This window comes from Schistocerca piceifrons, chromosome 5 (assembly GCF_021461385.2).
Source record: "Schistocerca piceifrons isolate TAMUIC-IGC-003096 chromosome 5, iqSchPice1.1, whole genome shotgun sequence".
Classification (NCBI taxonomy): domain Eukaryota; kingdom Metazoa; phylum Arthropoda; class Insecta; order Orthoptera; family Acrididae; genus Schistocerca; species Schistocerca piceifrons.
The window spans coordinates 665,603,408-665,622,952 of record NC_060142.1 but is presented as its reverse complement, the minus strand read 5'-3'; the positions used below and the strand labels follow the sequence as shown (position 1 = coordinate 665,622,952).

The 19,545-nt window shown below is 37.3% G+C and overlaps 1 protein-coding gene across 1 annotated transcript in view; it reads left to right on the top strand.

Annotated features, from left to right (window-relative positions):
* Nucleotides 1-1,187: 1,187 nt before the first annotated feature.
* Nucleotides 1,188-19,545, top strand: part of LOC124798689 (translation elongation factor 2) — a 27,920-nt gene continuing 9,562 nt past the window's right edge. The window contains exons 1-9 of the mRNA XM_047262194.1: nucleotides 1,188-1,339; nucleotides 1,805-2,019; nucleotides 2,221-2,414; nucleotides 5,366-5,574; nucleotides 8,097-8,221; nucleotides 8,296-8,404; nucleotides 8,564-8,677; nucleotides 8,840-8,986; nucleotides 9,064-9,165. Of these exons, the coding sequence (XP_047118150.1) occupies nucleotides 1,337-1,339; nucleotides 1,805-2,019; nucleotides 2,221-2,414; nucleotides 5,366-5,574; nucleotides 8,097-8,221; nucleotides 8,296-8,404; nucleotides 8,564-8,677; nucleotides 8,840-8,986; nucleotides 9,064-9,165 (1,218 nt within the window). The 5' untranslated portion in view covers nucleotides 1,188-1,336. The remainder of the gene's footprint in view (nucleotides 1,340-1,804; nucleotides 2,020-2,220; nucleotides 2,415-5,365; nucleotides 5,575-8,096; nucleotides 8,222-8,295; nucleotides 8,405-8,563; nucleotides 8,678-8,839; nucleotides 8,987-9,063; nucleotides 9,166-19,545) is intronic.

The following is a 19,545-nucleotide window of genomic DNA, read 5'->3' as shown; positions in this document are numbered from 1 at the left end:
ACAGCTGCAAAGGATGATTTGTCTTTCTCGTCGGCACAGTTGGTATTCGGTGAACAGCTGGATATTCCCAGTAATTTTATCCCATCAACACTCTATACAGCACAGCCGCCCTGTGATGACACTGATTTTCTATAAAAACTTGAGTTGCTTATACAAGAACTTTGGCCTTATAACTCGCAACGCCATGACCAATGTCATCCTTTCATTGTCAAAGACTTAGAAACTGTAACACGTTTGTCTGTGTGATGACATTGTTAAGTCCTCCTCTTACACCTCCATATTCCAGCTTATATGAGGTAATATCAAGAGGAATGAACACCTTCATCATCTGCAAATGCAGTGTGCATGAAGCAATGTCCACTGAGCGACTTAAACCTGCTTTGCTCGACAGTTCGACAAATGTAAATAAGAGCAATTTCTCGGTGGTGGCACTAACACAACAGCAACATGCAGCAGCAGCCATGCCCCTCTGTGCACTACATCCGGCAACACGCGTGCAGGGTCAGTTGTACTTTCCTCCCCGTCCTTCCCTCCCTCTCTGTCGCTATATATATATATATATATATATATATATATATATATATATATATATCCTGTAATGAGCAGACAGACTAATCATGTGCAAATACCTGGATGTTCCAGGCGCACCAGGCTATCGTGCGGACAGACACTGACAGGACAATGTCACCAAGCTAACCGAGATTCTTACCAATATTTCTGTGCTGTCTGCTTGTCGCTTCCTTCTTCCGCCCTCGACTCATTCTGAAATGACCCAGCTATGTCCCGACCCCAGCGGCCTACCATGGGCATGTGTTGTTTGCTTCCTCATAGATACTTCAATAAATTCAGCAATGACGCTCTAGAGCACTGGCGCGTATCGACCATTTCAGAATTCAGTGAACACGCCAAGACGAGCAGTACTGCACTGAACGAAAATCACGTTTCGCGCGCCAAATTCGCAGCGATATCTAGTCCACAAGGTATGCTTGCAATTCATATCTCTTTTGTCTTAATTTCCTCCCGATAAATCTGAATCTGATGCTGTGTGTCCGATTTCTGATGAGGATATCATTTCGATGAACATTTATGATCTGTACGATTTTAAATATGAAATCCACTTATTAATTCCTTGAAGCCAGATAGTCAGTCACAGATGTGGAACAGCCTCCTAGTACGGAATTCTGACACAGCAGCAGCACGCGCACCCAATGAAACTCTATGTTCTAAGCACTGTGAAGCAAAGGTTGCACTCCGTGGCACAGTCCTTTCGCAGGGAGTCCGCCATTGTTGGACGACCGTGTTCGTTAGTGAGGAAGGAAATCCATAGTAATCCAACATGGTAAGAAAGAATTCATCAAAATTAGCACTATTTTCAGAAGATAACATTTTACTTAATTGGAATATATTATTCTCGATGACTATATCTATTTAATGTGTGTTGTGCGAGTGTCCGTAATGCTACTAGTCACATTGTGTCAGACAGAATGTCATAATGCATGTTTTAGATAATAGTAGGTTGAAGTTGAGGTCTAGTAGGCTTGTACAAACTTTATGCAGCTCTAATGGTTATGTAGACTGTCATTGATTAGACTTACTAAAATTAAAGTAGTCGTCGTGAGAAATATGGCTGTGATTGAACCATGCTTTTTCTTGCGCACTATTATCGATCATACTGCTGTGAAATATTAAAATTTCTAATTTGTTAAATTACATACTTTAATCTGTGCGAATTCGTGGTCATTTTGTGTTTTAAAATAGTTTTCATAGTGTTGTGCAATACATCTCACACTTCATCAAATTTCAGGTGAACTTCACGGTAGATGAGATTCGTGTGATGATGGACAAAAAGCGGAATATCCGCAATATGTCCGTCATCGCACACGTGGATCACGGAAAATCAACACTGACAGACTCCCTGGTGTCAAAAGCTGGTATTATTGCAAGTGCTAAAGCTGGTGAGACACGGTTTACAGATACGAGGAAAGATGAACAAGAACGCTGCATTACCATCAAATCAACGTAAGTAACAAACTATGTTGAAAAAAATGTTTAGAAGTGAACTTCCCGCACGAACATAGTAGCAGCTGTTTAAAGTTATTAACGTTCGTTAGGTGTAATACAGTGCATATAGTGGCAACTATAGGGCTATTGCCTTGTACCAGTGCCTTTGTGATTAATGCACCTGGATAGGAGTTTTAATAGAAGCATGTTTGATTCCAGTGCAATATCTATGTTCTTCGAGCTTGAAGACAAAGACTTGACTTTCATCACAAACCCTGATCAGCGAGAGAAAGGAGAGAAGGGCTTTCTTATTAACCTGATAGATTCTCCTGGACACGTAGATTTCTCAAGTGAAGTAACTGCAGCTCTCCGTGTTACTGATGGTGCCTTGGTTGTTGTGGATTGTGTGTCAGGTTGGTACAGAAATTTCTAATGTTTAATTAAGAAGCCATTTAAATCTGGAAATTTAATTTTATTTGTGATTAGTAAGAGGAGCACTACTTAAATTGTGTTCAGCTAATGGAATGGCCATAGCTCTGTTTGAATCTGTAATGGCTCATAAGAGTATTGTGGATAGGGAAAGCATGAATGTACATGGGAGGAAAAACTGCATTACCATTGAAATATTTCCACTGGACCTCAAACTTTATTCAGTAGTGGTTGCTGGTGTGGTAATGTTATGCAATATAGGTTGAATATAACTCAGCACCCTTTGTTGGGGCTGGTAGGAAGTAAACCCTGCTGTTCTCTTGCAGTCTGAACAGAATATATGTTTCATGCTGTTATGAAAGCAAAACACTTTTGTCTAATTTGAAATTGTGCAGGGATTACTTTTGATAACCATTATCTCTAATTCTTATTGGCAGCCTCGGAAAACTACTAATTTAGTTTCAAAACACATGGTAGTTTACGCAACTCATAGTATCTCCACCGAAAGAACAGACTGTGGATACTAAGCATGAAAAAGCTTTTCCTGAAGTGACAAAAGATCATGTAACTGTAAACAGTAAGATTGCATCAGGTGACTTGCTTTACCTATTTTGAAACTTACTTTTGTGCTTATCAAAACACAAAGCTGTTGCTTAGGTTAAGAATTTTTGGTTGCAGTTTTTGATGCTATAATCTGCAGAATTTCGCAGTTACCATACAATGGTTGAAAGTAACGTTTTTGGTATTGTTTGAGGTGCATTATAAATCACCCATTAGTATTTGATGTTAAACTGATAGCACTTCATAGTTTTCCATGACGATTGGTATATTCTAAAATTTCAAGGTGCAAGTGCATGCAAACTGACTTACATGATATGTAGTTATAAGGCTCGTTCGAGCAGTTACCATAAAGCGCCAGACAACAGGCTGTACTGCACGTGCGCAGCTACGATGATGTAGGCAGCCCGTGCTTGGTGCTTGCTCTGCTCATACGCTTTTCGTCGTATTTCTGGTGGGGCATCACGTGACCATGTGTAGCCGTGCCGCCCGTGCGGCATGTTGAGAGGACATACTGAGTTGTACTTAGAGCAATTGTTTTATCATATCCCACACAGGTAAAGGATGCAAATAAGGAAGCAGTTCTTGGCTTTTGAGTCATTTCAAAATTAGACTCCACTGCTCGAAGTACCATAAAATTTTGCTAAGGGATGACTTTGACAGGTTGTTTTTTTAATTCTTACTCTGCAATATTATGTAGCATTTCCAACACGTTTACATCTACACAGCACTGCAAAAAGCTACTAGGATGGAATACAAATTACTTGCAACAAAAAACAGTTTCTTGTGTAGCTTACACTGGAATAAAGGACAATAATATTTCAAAATATGAAAAAATTAACATGGTTGTCTGTGAGGCAAAGAAACTGTACAACTGACAGTTTATATTGTACTCTAGGAATAATATGAAGCCATGTGGGGAGTTAAAACGATAAAACATGGTATGCTGCCAGTCTAAAATTTAGCACAGAATGGCATTCTATAAATTTAAGATGTAAACACAAATTAAGAAATAACTTCAGGCCCAAGGGAAGTACTAGACAAGTGCCTTGTGATCGAAAAACACTTTCACAGAAGGCAGATCTATAAAATTCTGCTGCAGCTGTCATTATATTTGAAACAAAATATTTAGTTCAAAACTACTGACCAAATTTGCCTACTTTGCTTCGTCTGTTTACATATGGTCGTACGTATATAGCATCAAGAGATCTTAGTGTCATACAAGGAACGGGACATCAGAGACTACTCCAGCAGCATCGGAATTTCATAAACCATACTAAAATGCTTCATTCCGCTCTATTTGGACATTTGTATGTCCAGATAAACTCTGAAGTACCTGATATTCAGCTTTTCATGTGTTTCTCGTGATATCAATTTCTCATGTTTGGTTCTTTATTGTGGTATAACGTCATTCGTCCCAGAAAATGAAAATTTGCACTTTAAATTGAACGAGGTTGAAAGTAACCAATAGTGCGGGATGACACTTTGTTTCAAATAAACAAACTGCCTCAGCAGAAAAAAAATTAACTGAAGCAAATTTCTCTATAAAACAGCCAGAATAGCTTCATTAAGACATTAATGGTTGATTGCTAATAACCTGGAAATAATATAAAATCAGAAAATTGAAACTACTAACTTATTTTGGTCTTTCATGGTTATGAGAATGTATATTAATTCACTTGATGGCTCCCGGCCACAGAAAGACACGGCCACAGGTCACGTGGGGAAGGACCCCCACTATAACTCAGCTTGCTCTGCGCATGCACGAATCCGTCAGCTTGGGCGCGCCAGGAAAATTTTTCCGGGTAGCTTCTGGTTACTTGCTGCTACTGCTCATACACCAAACAGCCACGCTCCAAGTAGCCAGAAGCGGGTGGAAGGCACTGCTCATACGCGAATTCAGCTCTGCGCACGAGCACGCTGGCAACTGCTCATACATACCTATAATGTAGATACCTGTTGTACTGCACATTTTGAAGACAATGGAGTTGTCTGGATGATAAATATTTCAAATTTACACTTACGTAGTTATCAATGTTGTGCCATATGTTCCTGAATGAATGGGGGCATAATGTAGTTAACTAAGTTGATGCTTTCTCTCCCTCGGGGAGGGGGGGGGGCTGAAGACCTTGTCTTGTGTGCCAACACCAACCTTGTCATTCCCTCTGGTAATGCCAGTGGCTAGTTTCTGTACTTAATCTATCTATGATTAGGTTGACTTTCTGCATTGGTGCTACCAGTAAATAGTAAATTCATTGTGGGTGGCTTTATATTCAATGCGTGCTGACAGCTGTGCTATTCTCAACAGATTTTGCAGTAGGGTTTCCGCATTTATCAAATTATTAATTAGTAAAAAAATCTTTGCTAAATCTTTCAGGTGTGTGTGTACAGACTGAGACTGTTCTGCGTCAAGCAATTGCTGAACGAATTAAGCCTGTCCTGTTCATGAACAAGATGGACCGTGCCCTCCTTGAGTTGCAGTTGGAGGCTGAGGAATTGTACCAGACATTCCAGCGTATTGTAGAAAATGTGAATGTCATTATTGCCACTTACAGTGATGATACTGGTCCCATGGGTGAAGTGAGAGTAAGTAAACATTTTGTTTCCTTGTTGTATTTTGTATTAGAAGTCATGTGTGGACTGTTAAGATTATTCGGTTAAGCACATTGGCAGCTGGTGGTATTAGAAGGTAGTGTAAAAGGATTTGTTGAAATGTAAGAAGAGGATGCCATTGGTATTTATTTTCAGAAAGAATGTGATACATTAAGGCAGCTGGTTAATTTGAGGCCAGTGAACAGCAAAGTGCTTTATTGGCTGGGATTTACTAAGTTGTGTGTGTGTGTGTGTGTGTGTGTGTGTGTGTGTGTGTGTGTGTGTGTGTGTGTGTGTTGGTGCGCAAGTCTTAGCCAACACAGCAGTTGGCTGGGTTGCTGTTTGGGCTACTGACAGTAACATCAGTGTTTGCAGTGGGGGGGGGGTTGCAACCCACTTTCCCAGTGTGGACGTTTTGTGAATGTGTGTTGGTTCAGTAGTGAGTCAGACTCAAAATTTCCCAAGAAGTCGAAGCACTAGATACGGCATAAACATTGTTCGAACAGTCACATGACATGTGGCTTGTGTAGTACTAATGCAAGGAATACATGAGGACCTGTGAACTAGTCACTCAAACACACTTTGCCCTACTTAAAACTTCATTGTTTTCCAAAACAGGATGAAATAGTACTATAGTCTGTCATCTCAAAACTTTAGTATTAGACCATATTTCCAATAAATTCTTACGTATATTGTTTCTGTGTACAAATGTTAATGCTGCTGTCTAAGTAAAAGATAACATTCAAAAGCAAATGTGATGGTGAAATTTAGATGAAGTGAGGAAGATGGGTCCTGAATGAAATAAAAGAACTGTAATTGTGGGAATAAATTAGTGGCAAGACCTGTTGTGGAGATAGCACAAACAGATGTTAAGAGTGGGATGAGCAAAATTTTGAGAATTAGATCCGTTTATATATTTATTGCTGTTACATATGACTTGCACTGTAGAAGATATAGCAGTCAGTGTTGCACTGGTGCTCAACACTGCATTACAGAAGTGTTGGGGGGGGGGGGACATTGGTACCAATTTGGCAGAGAGCATGATGAGTAGGAGGGGGGGGGGGGGCAGCAGAGAGCAGGCAGAAAATTTGCCAACAATGGGAATTGAATTTACTTTAAAATTGTACAAATGCTTGACAATAGTACTCATTTCTGCAAGACGGTCTTGATAGATGCCATGGTGTACATGTTTCATGCTGCAATATTGGCACTCGCCATAGCATAGGATGGGAACAAATAAGAGTATCAGGTACTGGTTTTATGCAGTCAATGGAAGAGTAGTGTGCAGATATGTTTGGATGTGCTGCAAGAATTTGTGGGTCTGTTGGAAATGCTGTCGTTCACATCAAAGAAATGTGGGAAAGGGGAAATATTGGCAATGAAACTAAAGTGATCTGCACATTCTTCACTTCAAATTATAGAAAAGAACTCCACTATAATATTGGATAGTGCATCATATCATTGTGTTCAGTTACAGTCCCTACATGCATAGGCAGGATACAGTGGACTGTCTAGAGTGGCATTGATTCATTTGATAGAGAAATGAAAAAGCAGAAATAGTGAGACCACATGCATGTTGCACAATGTAGGAAGAGATTAGAGGTGAAAGCAGGAGTGAAGATAATGAACATGAATAGGTGTGGCTAACATGTTGTCTATCCTTTTCCATGCATTAAAATATGTACTGAAACATAGTAATCTTTATTTTGATGTAATTTCTAAACTTTAAATTCTTTAATTGTGTAAAAATTTTCTGATGTAATATTTGTAGTTGGGCCATCAAAAGTGCAACAGAAAACAGATATGGGGTAGGTGCTGTCTGCCAGCCATTGTTTTTTGTGTATTGGCCATAATATACTACATTCCACAGAATGGGCTGTGGCTGTAGTCTCTTAATGTACATTGTAATGTGCTTCAGTTGATAAATTAAAGACAATTTTCAATAAGTTTAGAAATAGCTTAATTTGTAATGTTGGTTACCTGGAATAATTACAACCCCCAAGATTTTTTGAGGGATATCTTCCAGCACATTCTGTGTCATGCTTGAGTCTTGGCATGGGTTGCCCTTGCTATTGACAAAGAAAGTAATGACTGTGCATATGGAAGGAGATTAAAACACACATGCTGAATGGCTGTCATTGGACCTCTATCCTTATGTCCTACAAAGGCAGCTGAGGAATGTGTGTTACAGTTTGCTTGAAAATAAATTTTCTGTGCATAAATATGCATTTACAGTTAAATTAAGTGAATTCAGATATTATTAATGATGAAAGCAGATGGATTCCAACAGCACTCTCACAAAAGTTTTGTAGAATCTAGAATTTTAGATCTTGATTTGAAAATCGAACTGGAAACTATAATCAGTGATTCTGGAAGAGGGAAAGTCAATTTCAAATCTGGAATTGCATGACAGGTCATTTAGCCTTTCGAAATATGTAATTACTGCATTTGTGGTACTGTTTTTACACTCTTTAAGTATTGTACATATAATTGGAACTGCTGTGGATTTGTTACAGGTAGATCCCAGTAAAGGAAGTGTTGGCTTTGGGTCAGGATTGCATGGTTGGGCCTTCACTCTAAAGCAGTTTTCAGAAATGTATGCTGAAAAGTTTAAGATCGATGTAGTAAAGCTAATGAACAGGTTTGTAATTTATTTACTAATATGTTGAAATCAAATTTAATATAGCAGTGATTGGAGTAAGCTGTGTTCCTCAGGTTGTGGGGTGAGAATTTCTTCAATCCAAAGACAAAGAAATGGTCAAAACAGAAGGAAGTGGACAACAAGCGTTCTTTCTGCATGTATGTCCTGGATCCAATTTACAAGGTAAACATAAAACTATTCTGAAATGAATATTGCTTTAATGATGATAAATACACAGACCTGTTCTGATAAATGTTGAATGATAATACTATCTGATAAATGTTTAAGATATTTCCTTATTTATTAAACCTGCATTCTCTGACACTATAAGATGGTTCACAGGTATTTGATTCAATCATGAACTATAAAAAAGAGGAAGCTGCAAGTCTCATGCAGAAGCTGAATATTGAACTTAAACCTGAAGATAGGGAAAAAGATGGCAAGGCCCTCCTCAAGGTTAGTCAGATTTAATGCTGTCATTAAATATATGAAAATGATGATGAATGTTCATTTTCCTATTGTTGTTGCTGGATAGAAGAACGGCCAGCTGAAATAATGATTAAATTATGTATAATAACTGAACATGTTGTTTGGTGTGTAACAAAAACAAATGTTTAGGTTGTGATGAGGACCTGGCTCCCAGCAGGTGAAGCTTTGCTTCAGATGATAGCAATTCATCTGCCATCTCCTGTGGTTGCACAGAAATACAGAATGGAAATGTTGTATGAAGGTCCCCATGATGATGAAGCAGCAGTTGGTGTCAAGGTTAGTGAGAAGTTATATACAGTTAATGTAACTTCTTTCAGATGTCAGTGATTATAAGACAATTTTTTAATTTGCAGAACTGTGACCCCAATGCCCCATTGATGATGTATATATCAAAAATGGTGCCAACATCTGACAAAGGTCGTTTCTATGCCTTTGGTCGTGTCTTCTCTGGAAAGGTAAGACAAAGTACAAATCTTTTTCTCCACTGTCAAAATTACGTGGTGCTAAGAATTGGTACCATAATGCATGTCAGTGGAAGAGTAAAATGTTCTTGGTTTTGGTAGCTATGCTGTGTGGTTGCCTGAATAGGGGAACATACATTTTTGTTCGTTCCAGTTGGGTAGTAGACTTAAGCTTTACAATATGTAATTATAAATGTATGATTATAGTCATTAAACTGAGTACAGCCTGCAGTCACTGACAGTCCTTTCAAATGTTTGTGTCAAAGTAGTTACTCTTAAGCCTGAGATTAAATAAAGACAATAAGTGTCTGAAGCAATTGGAAGTGTCAAACCACATAAAGTCCGGGATGGAATGATGACAGTATTATAAAGATTGGTACTCGCCATGTAGAGGTGATTTTTAAAGTAGCAGACAGGCACAACAGACTGGTGCTCATTTGAGCTTTTGGCCAAAGGATATTCTAAATTCACACTATGCATCTTTCCGTAATATTGTTGTAATTCAATATGTTTAATTAAGTGTGCCGAGTTACGTGTGACAGTATTTCCTCCTTTATTTCTTCTTTGCTATCCTCGGTTTTAACATACTGGTGGAAAAAATGGGGGTTGGAAGTGCAGTACTGTCTACTGTAAATGATGTAGCTGACAGGTGCACATTTGGGTTACATAGTTCTTTACATTCACTTTTCCTGACCCCCACCACCACCACCACCATATAAGCATTTAACATGACCAGTGCACTATTGCTTAACTTTTGATCAGCCTTATTAATAGGTAGCAGGTGAACATCTAAATATTGCTACAGTAGTTTACTGTTGAACATCTATGAGCAGGAAAAACCTAACCACAAAGTTCACAGTTGAGGAAAAGGTACATATGGAGCACACACTATTGTTTTAACATACAGCCTGTTGGTGTAACATTTATTTCACTGTTAAGTTGATGCATTGTCAGTCTAACCAACAGTTTCCTCGTCTGAAACTATGCTGTGGGCAGACCGTCTCGTGACCAAAAATCAGGCCCTTATATATCCTCATAATAGGTACTGAGACTACACATTGTTTGAAGCTAAATTTACTGAAATTACAATTAAATCATCCATTAAATTGATGGAATACATTGAAAACTTGGGTATGCAAACAAAACTTTAGAAAAACTGTTAATTACTTTGGACTTAAGGGCTGGCTTTGCTAACATGTTTTCAAATAGAGCCAAATAAAAACTTTAAGATCACTAGTATTTTGTCTTCCAAATGTTTGTAATTAGTACAGAATTTGTTTATATGTCAACAATAGAATTAAAGTTATGAATCTGTTACTGATTTCATCCTATAACAAAAATTACTAACTAGGAATAGTTGAATTAAATTAGGAAATAAATTACATGAAACTTAGCACAAAATTAATCTGGTGTTCTATTCTTTAAAACTGAGGGCCAACCTTCCTCTTTTATGAAATTGCAGATTATACTCATTTATGTTAATGTTAATTAGTTAAAAGTAATGAAATGTATTCTAAGGAGGCTGATGGCAAAATGAGAGGGGGAAGTAAAAGGTCCCATCTTGCTTTGTCACAATGTTGTCTCCTTTGTGTACTCCTTTCAGATTATGATATTCACTTTTCCTAGGCATTGGTAGGGTTGAAACAAGTACTGTCAATACTTTTTGCTTTGCAATGTTTCATTGGTTAGAAGTGTTTGTTCAGTGATTTCCGAGGTTTGGAGGTATGTGGAATGCTAATCAGTGTTTATTGCACACAATGCATAATTTGTTGAAATTGTTGAGCAAAATGTGAAGTTTCACAGGTATCCCCAGTAATACTTTGTGGTTAAAGGACAGTGAGAAGCAAGATCACCAACACCATTTGTTTGGAATGGAATTCCACTATTGGCTTCAGTATGCATTGTCTTACAGAAAAAATGTTGAGATTCTGAAAGTGCCAAAGATTTGGGTTCCTAAGATTTACACATGCAGGTGTCCAGTTGCCGTTGAAGGAGCCATTCTAGTTTAGTCTACAGTAACAAGACCTCATTGCAACAAGGCAAACTTCATTTCTTGTCCTATCACCACAAGACATTTGATCATTTGTGTGTCACTGATCATGCCTCTTATGGTACTTAGGAAAGTGCTAAGTAATGTTAACATTATTATGAATTACCATTTGTTAATGAAACTCTTGAACAGTAGTAAGGTGGTACAGTTACTAACACTTCATTTTCTTAGAATGAAAACATGGTCCAGGTATGGCTGTTATTCTTCTCACTGTCTGTGATTTTGAAGCTTGTATCATAAACTTTCAGCTTCATTTTATGTTGATATATTGTTGGTACAGGTAGACGTATTCTTGAGATGTATTCTTGTCCACATGTAGCAACAATGTATTAAACTGCTAAATGAAGTTTAGAGCTTAAAGATAACAGGTTGAAATTGGGTGATTGTACAGAAAATAAAGAATACAACCTACTTAGACAAGTTTCTTACTCTCAAAACATGTTGAGACAACCTCACCCCAAAAATTGTTTAAGAGACTTTATTTGAATTCCAATGTTGTGGATGTTACACACAAAATAATGCAGGAGATGAGATTTGAGGTCCAAATTTAGACCAGGCATAAGACTTGTCAGCTCTGGTGTACATAGTGGTTTTTCCTTCTAGTAAAGTACTCTTAACTTAGATGCAAATTATTTAGGGATTTGAGGATGTGGTTGAAATAGTTCAGGCCGCTACAAAGTTTCTTCCTTCTTTCTATTTGAATTAGGAATTTCCTTCTCTTCCTCTTGAATAAGTTAAGTTATAGAGAATTGCAGTCTCTTCTAAACCTTGTAATTTTAACTTCACGATAATCATAGCATTTGCAGAATAAAAATATTAGCTTTGCATTTGATAATGACACATTCAGATGCCGTGTAGGACATGGTTTCTTTTGCCAGTTGGTACTTTCAAACTTCCAAGGATTTTGATTGACCTAGGTCTGACATAAATGGGGTAATGATTTTCTGTCTTGGTCTGCATAACTCTTAGGAAAGCAGCCCCAGCCTCTGCAATATGGTCTTTGCATTAGAATGCACCTTCTGTTAAATTTACGGTTCTTGAATCCCAAACGTTCGATTCCCTGTGGGGTCAGGGATTTTATCTGCCTCGTGATGACTGGGTGTTGTGTGATGTCCTTAGGTTAGTTAGGTTTTAGTAGTTCTAAGTTCTAGGGGACTGATGACCATAGATGTTAAGTCCCATAGTGCTCAGAGCCAATTTTAAATCCCAAACCTTTTAGAATCGTTATTTAAATGGTAGCCCCCCACCCTCCCCCTGGGAAAGCAATCTTCCAGAGCTGTTCTCTGCAAACAGCTGTGAAGTGCATGGCAGAGGGTACACCCCATTGTATCAATTACTAGGTTTCTGTCCCACACAATTCATAGTGTGGGAAGAAAGATTCTTTGAATGCCTCTGTGAATGCTTTGATTATCCTAATCTTGCCTTCTTGATCCCTGTGTAAGAGATGTATGTGATTGTAGAATATTCATAAAAGCATAATTTGAATCTGACTCTCGCAATGTTCGTAGATTTTCTTGGGATAGTTTACGTTGTATCTTTAAAGTTACTACCAGTTCAGTTTTGTAACATATTCCTATGTGTCAAACAAATGTAATCATTTGTGCACCCTTCTCTGTATATGTGGGTATTCCCTGTTTGTCCTATTTGGTATAGGTCCCACACATATGAGCAATAATCTAGAACCAGTCACATTAGTGATTTATAAGCAATCTCCTTTGTAGACAGACTGCACTTCCCCAGTATTCTACCAATAAAATTTAAGACTACAGCCTGTTTTACCCACAACTGAACCTATGTGATCATTCCATTTCATATCCTGACAAAGTGGTAAACCCCCAGGTATTTGTAGGAATTTGCAGATTCAATCAGTGACTCATTGATACTACTGGAAAGTTAGCTTTCAGCCCGAAAGGCCTTTGTCAGAAATAGTGAGCATATGTGACACACACACACACACACACACACACACACACACACACACACACACAATCTGCTTTTGTGTGTGTGTGTGTGTGTGTGTGTGTGTGTGTGTGTGTGTGTGTGTGCCTGTCCTTTTTTTCCCCCTAAGGTAAGTCTTTCCGCTCCTGGGATTGGAATGACTCCTTACCCTCTCCCTTAAAACCCACATCCTTCCGTCTTTCCCTCTCCTTCCCTCTTTCCTGATGAAGCAACCAATGGTTGCGAAAGCTTGAATTTTGTGTGTGTGTTTGTGTGTCTATCGACATGCCAGCACTTTCGTTTTGTAAGTCACATCATCTTTGTTTTTAGATATATTTTTCCCACATGGAATGTTTCCCTCTATTATATATATATTCTTGCTGAATATTTATGTAGTTTAAGACAGTACTCTGTTATAGATAGCTGCATCATCTGCAAAAAGTCTTAGGTAACCATTCATACTGTTCACAATGTCATACAACATGAACAGTGAGGATCCCAACACACTTTCTGAGGCACACCTGAAGTTTCTTCTACTTTTGATTACTACTGTCCATCCAAGGTAATATGCTGTGGTTTCCTCTGTACTAGAAATTCCTCAATCCAGCCATAGGTTTTACTTGATATCCCATACAATAGAGCCTTTGACAATAACCTTAGGTGTGGTAATGTCATATGGTTCTTGGAAATAGATAAGTACTGTATCTACAGACTGCTTTGATCCATAGCTTTCGGTATATAATGAGAAAACTGTGGGTTGGGTCACACGTGATCGATATTTTTGGACTCCATGCAGATTGGCATTGAGGTCATTCTGTTAAAGGTCCCTTATGTTTCTCAGATTGTTGCAATATTCTAGAAAAAGTTGATGTCAAACGATATTGGACTGTAATTTTTTGGATGACTTCTATTACCCTTGCTGTAGACGGGTGTTACCTATTTGTTCTTCCAACTACTGGGCATGGTTTTTATTAGAGGGATGTAATCTAGATCATAGTAAGAAGAGGGGCTAACTTGACCACTAATGCAGTATAGAATTTGATAGGGATTCCATCGGGCTGTGGAGCTTCTGTCAATTTTAATGATTTTTAGCTGTTTCTTGGCACCAGTGACAATACTTTTCATTTATCTTTCAGTGCTATCAGGAATAAATTTGAGCAATTCTCCTGGTTTTTCCTTTGTAAAAGAGCATCTGAAAAGTGTTAAGGGCTTAAGCTTTTGCTTTGCTGCTCTCTTTAAGTTAGTCTCACTTGCTAGGGGCTGGACACTTAACTTTCGTGCCACTAACAGCCTTGTGTAAGACATCTGCCTTCTGCCTTGTAGGATGATTACAATTTACAAAATTCCACTGCAGTACAATGAGCATCTTCCTGGAAAGTGTCCAAATATGTTGTGGCCAGTTTCCCATTGATCATTCTTTGGCAGAATCTATACTGTGTGAAACATCTAATGCCTCTGCAGTGCTGGTAGAATTTCTTATAGGCTGACATTGTAGAAGTGAAGAAATTTTTATATTTGACAGGATTCCCTTACAATCTTTACCTTTAAATTACCATTATAGCTCACGAAAACTACCAGTATTTCCAGATTATAATCACTGCTCCATTCACAAATGTAAACTTGCTTGCAGTGCATACTCAGGCAAATACAGTGTAGTGAGTGACAGTGAAGTTGCAAAGTTTTACCCGCAGCAGCATGAATGAATTTCAGCACTGCCACATAAACCTGTCGACAGGTGGTAGTTTCGTAATCATTGCTTCTTTGTGTGACCTGAATGACACGAAGTAGAACAATGCTATGGCAACAGGATGAGCTTATTCTTGGACTCAGCCATAGCAGAGCAAAGGCTTTTCACTGGTACTTACTAATTGTAAGGAAGATAAGTGTGAGATCTGATGCAACCCTTGCAGCTCAGCTGCCATTTTTGCTGCTATCTAATGTAATGAAGTGTTTCCTACAGACGGCATTTTTTTTGGGTATATAGGCACATATATAGTACCTGGGTCATTCCATGTCAAAACACACGTATTTTACCTCACCATTTTAGATTTTGCTAAAACTTCGCGTACTTTTAGTGGGTGCTGAGACTAAGAAAAATTCCAAATTTAAATTTTTATCTCAAACCATTCCTGAAATATGGCTATGTAATATATTCAAAAACCTGCCAAAAATGTGTGAACGGACTTTTTAAATTGCCCTAGAAGCTGCTCTAATTGAGCTACAGAGCTGGGAAAGGTGTCATTTTGCATGCTCTTTCCAGGGATACACAAAAACATAGCTTCTAATTAATAACCTTTTTCAAAATACTAATTAATATTTTGATACAATTTTTACAGAAAGTACGTAATTGAAAATTTTCAAAATATTTCCACAACTACTTCATACTGTTGTAAATCACATGGCAAAATATAAATGTAGGATGATGGGTTCATTGTTTAAAAAGATTCTGGAGTCTTGTTTTAACTGATGTGTAGTTTGACCAAAATGACCTTTAATAAATAGGAATTTCATTAAAATATACTGAAAGGTAAGTAAAAAAGTATTAGAGATATCAAAACATCACCTTATTAAAACAAAACTAATCAGCATATTTTATAATTGATTGCTTATTTTAATTTCATACAACTGAAATAAAGTATGAAAAAGTAAAAGTATTTACATAATAGTTCTGGTCCATTATGTTTGGAATGAAACAATTAAAAACATAATGCTTGTCTTTGAGTAACAGGTATCTATACATAGCTAAATTTAACACAATAGGTACTAACAGTAATTTTGAAACTACTTTCTATAAAATATACATTAACACTAACCTGAGACAGAAATTAAGTTTAGAGTTGGAAGCATTTTCCCAATAAATTGTCTTGGAACTTCACTGATTACATTATAATAAAGCCATCTGGGTTTTGTTTACATCACTTTAAATAAGAGTGTATGTTCTCCCTGTTGGAATAAAACGATTTTTTGTGAGAACATCCACAACTGACATCCACAGGACATGTACATATGCAGGATAGGAGAATGACTTGGCTCTGGTCCACATTGAAGTTATTTGAACTTCATAAAGTTTTTTTTCTAAAATGTACCCAAGCCACCAGTTTCTGCCATGTATGGTGATGACATAGCCTCATAGATTGTTTGTCTGGTGATGTAGCTACTTCCCTCTCCCAACTCTTTATATCAGTGTGGAATTGCTGTGTTCCTTTGATTGTCAATACCTCTTAAAGCTGGATTTTTAATATTATTGCTGAAGCAGCATAGTCTTCTTGAGTGAAATCCGCAAAATAAACATTTGTCATATTATCTATTGCTCACTCAAATAGGTCTTGTGGGGTTTGGATCTGATTTTGGTATGGCCTTTGCAAACTTGCACAATCTGCCAGTCTCTTAACTGAACCCCCTAGTCCATCACAAGGCCCTTTCACATGTGCTGTGGCTGAAAAGTGCCACTCAGCTGTTGTGCTGAAGTCTTCCTCATGAAGGCAAAGGTTCAGGGAGTTTATTTTTGTACTGAAAAGCAGAACTGTCGGAATAATAGTATCTTTTTTGGAAGCTTTTGAAATTTGTTAGATAAGAAATAAGCTTATTTTGAAAGGTGTAAACAGCAACTTTGTGCTCCAGGCAATCAGAAACAATGATAAAGCTCATATGCTCCATTATGTACTCCCGTTTGTAATATATAACAGGATGAATGGTAATCTGTTGTGTTGTCCAGTGGTAACTCTGAGCTTCATCCTATAGAACTAAAATATAATTTTCTGAAAAATCACAAATGACAACAAATTCAGATTCCTTAAGGTTTTCTCTTGTGGAGGTAAGGATGTTCGTTGTTGCTTGACAATGAAGTCCTGCCAGATCAAAGTAGACATCTTACTAAAAAATAAATCTCTGAATTCTTCAGAAGTTTTCTGAACAGTTTCCAGATCAGTGGTCAGCTGACATCCTCTGTTGGAACTGAACTTGTTCAATTAAGTTTTCATCAAAATAGTCTTGTAAAATTTTACGTATGACAGTTCCTCCTGGGCAGTATTCAGTTTCCCATGTTGCACTCAACTGATGGATTGCAAAGAATTTCTGCGTGTGCGCATGCGTGCATGCCGCTCCAGCCAGCAAATAGTGTTGGTCTCAGCTCAGCAAATTTAGAGAAACCTATTTTTATGTTAGGAAACATGTCTTTAAAATGTTTGCAAGCTGCTTAAGGTTTCACAAAATAAGTCTTTTTGATAGTTTTGTTTTACTTGCACTTGTTTCTGTAACTGTCACACAATCTTTAATGCCTGGCATTGCCCGGCTAACTTAATATTTTTCATAAAATGAATGTACAGTTTTGACAGTTTCTGTTGGCAAACACTTCCTTGGTTTTGGGTTTGGACCTTCCAGGAATAATTTCTTTCAAAATTTTTTGACTGACAATGTAATTAGGAGCATTAAATTCCCTAATTTTCCTGACACTACATTTTTTCAGGTAAACTTGTAAGAATCGTTAGTTTTTTGCTCTACTTACAGAATTATTAGTTTGTTTTGAGATTTTGAAGAACTGTCATCAGTATCTGACGAAGTAGTTTCAGCAGCAACAAAAGTTTACATGTCACTGAGATTTTTTCACTTTTGATTTGGTACAACACCTACATGTTCCTTTTTTCTTATCAATTGGACTCGCCTAGTTCTGGAAGTGACGTGTTAAGTGTTTGAACCACTGAAGTTTCAGTGAAGTCAGGGTCTTTCTCTGGGATGATTATATCTGATCCACAAGAGTCTTGAACAAGTATCACTGATGGGCTCTGGTGTATTTTTCAATCTTTCCTATATTTGTCACAAATCCTGCCACCACTAGGTATCTGGAAATAATTTGGGCATCTGTGCTGTGACCTTTTTTTGTCTAATAAAATGATTTGTCTTCTTTAGTGGATTACAACACTACACTTTTTACTTGGTTTCATGTTGATACAAAAACTACCTACAAACTTTCCTTCAATTTATAGATTCACTTGTAAATGAACTATTAAATATACTAGATAAAAACTCGTCTACACAGAGGTAACAATTGATTTGTACTAAAACCACTGTGCACAATAATGCTGTAGGCACACTAAGCTTTAGAAGGTAAGTTTTATATCCTCTCAACCATGGCCCCAGTCTCTGATTGTACAGACATCAAGCACTGTGCTTGTTTCAACTTGTTCAGCCTGCTGCATACATAGACAGGAACCCAAGCTTGTTCAGCCTTCATACAGTGGCTAGTCTGTGCTAATGAAATGTGCATTTTTGTACCAGAAGTATTACATCAATAGTCTACTTAAAAGTTTTTCACTCGTTATTTAAATCTTAGCTACAGGTCCCACACTCAACATTTCATTTTGCTAGTTAAGACTATTAGTTTAAACTGCAAGAAACTAAAAATATAAGCAATCAATTATAGAAAATGTTTAGTTTTGTTTCAAGAAGGTGATACTTCGATATTTTTAGTACTTTTCACTTACCATTCAGTATATTTTAATGAAATTCATGTTTGATAAGATCGGGTGTGTCAAACTACAGCTGTTAGTGAAAAAACAAGAGCCCAGAATACTTCTTTTTAACAATGAAACCATCATCATCCCACATTTATATTTTGCCATGTGATTTAAAACAGTAGTTGTGAAAATATTTTGAAAATTTTCGATTATGTACTTTTGTAAAAAAAATTTAAATCAAAATATTAATTAGTATTTTGAAAAGTTATTAGAAGCTATGTTTTGTTATCACTGGAAAGAGCATGAAAAATGCTGTAAAATGACACCTTTCCCACCTCTTTACCTCAATTAGGGCAGCTCCTAGGGCAATTAGTCAGTTTACATGACCATATTTCAGAAATGGTTTGAGGTAAATTGAAATTTGGTATTTTGTAGTTTCAGCACCCACTATAAGTATACCAACTTTCAGCAGTCTGAGGGTGAGGTCAAATTTTTAAAGTGTGTTGATTTGACATGGAATGACCCACCCATGGTATTTCCATATTAATTTTTCATTTATAGTAGGCATAGTGTTATTGGTGTAATTATAAAATTGGTTCAAAAAGATGTAAATATTGTTAACTGCTCAGTGATTTGTGAATTGGATTAGTTTGAAGTTTCAAATAATTGGTTATGCTTTGCACAGCCAAAAAATTTCCTGCAAGAATCTTACTAATAGTGTTACCTACATTAAAATGTGGGGAAAATGTTACATATAAAAAATGTTCAGTTACCCAACTTCCTTGAGTCTGAATTTGTAATTTTTCCTGTTCATGTGTGAAATCTTACAAAATTTGGGTGGTGTTGGTAGTAGAAAGTAAAATGTCTGCTGCTGCTTACTAGAAATTGTTCTAGTGCTCATGTCACCTCCCCATGATCTTCCAAAAATGCTAA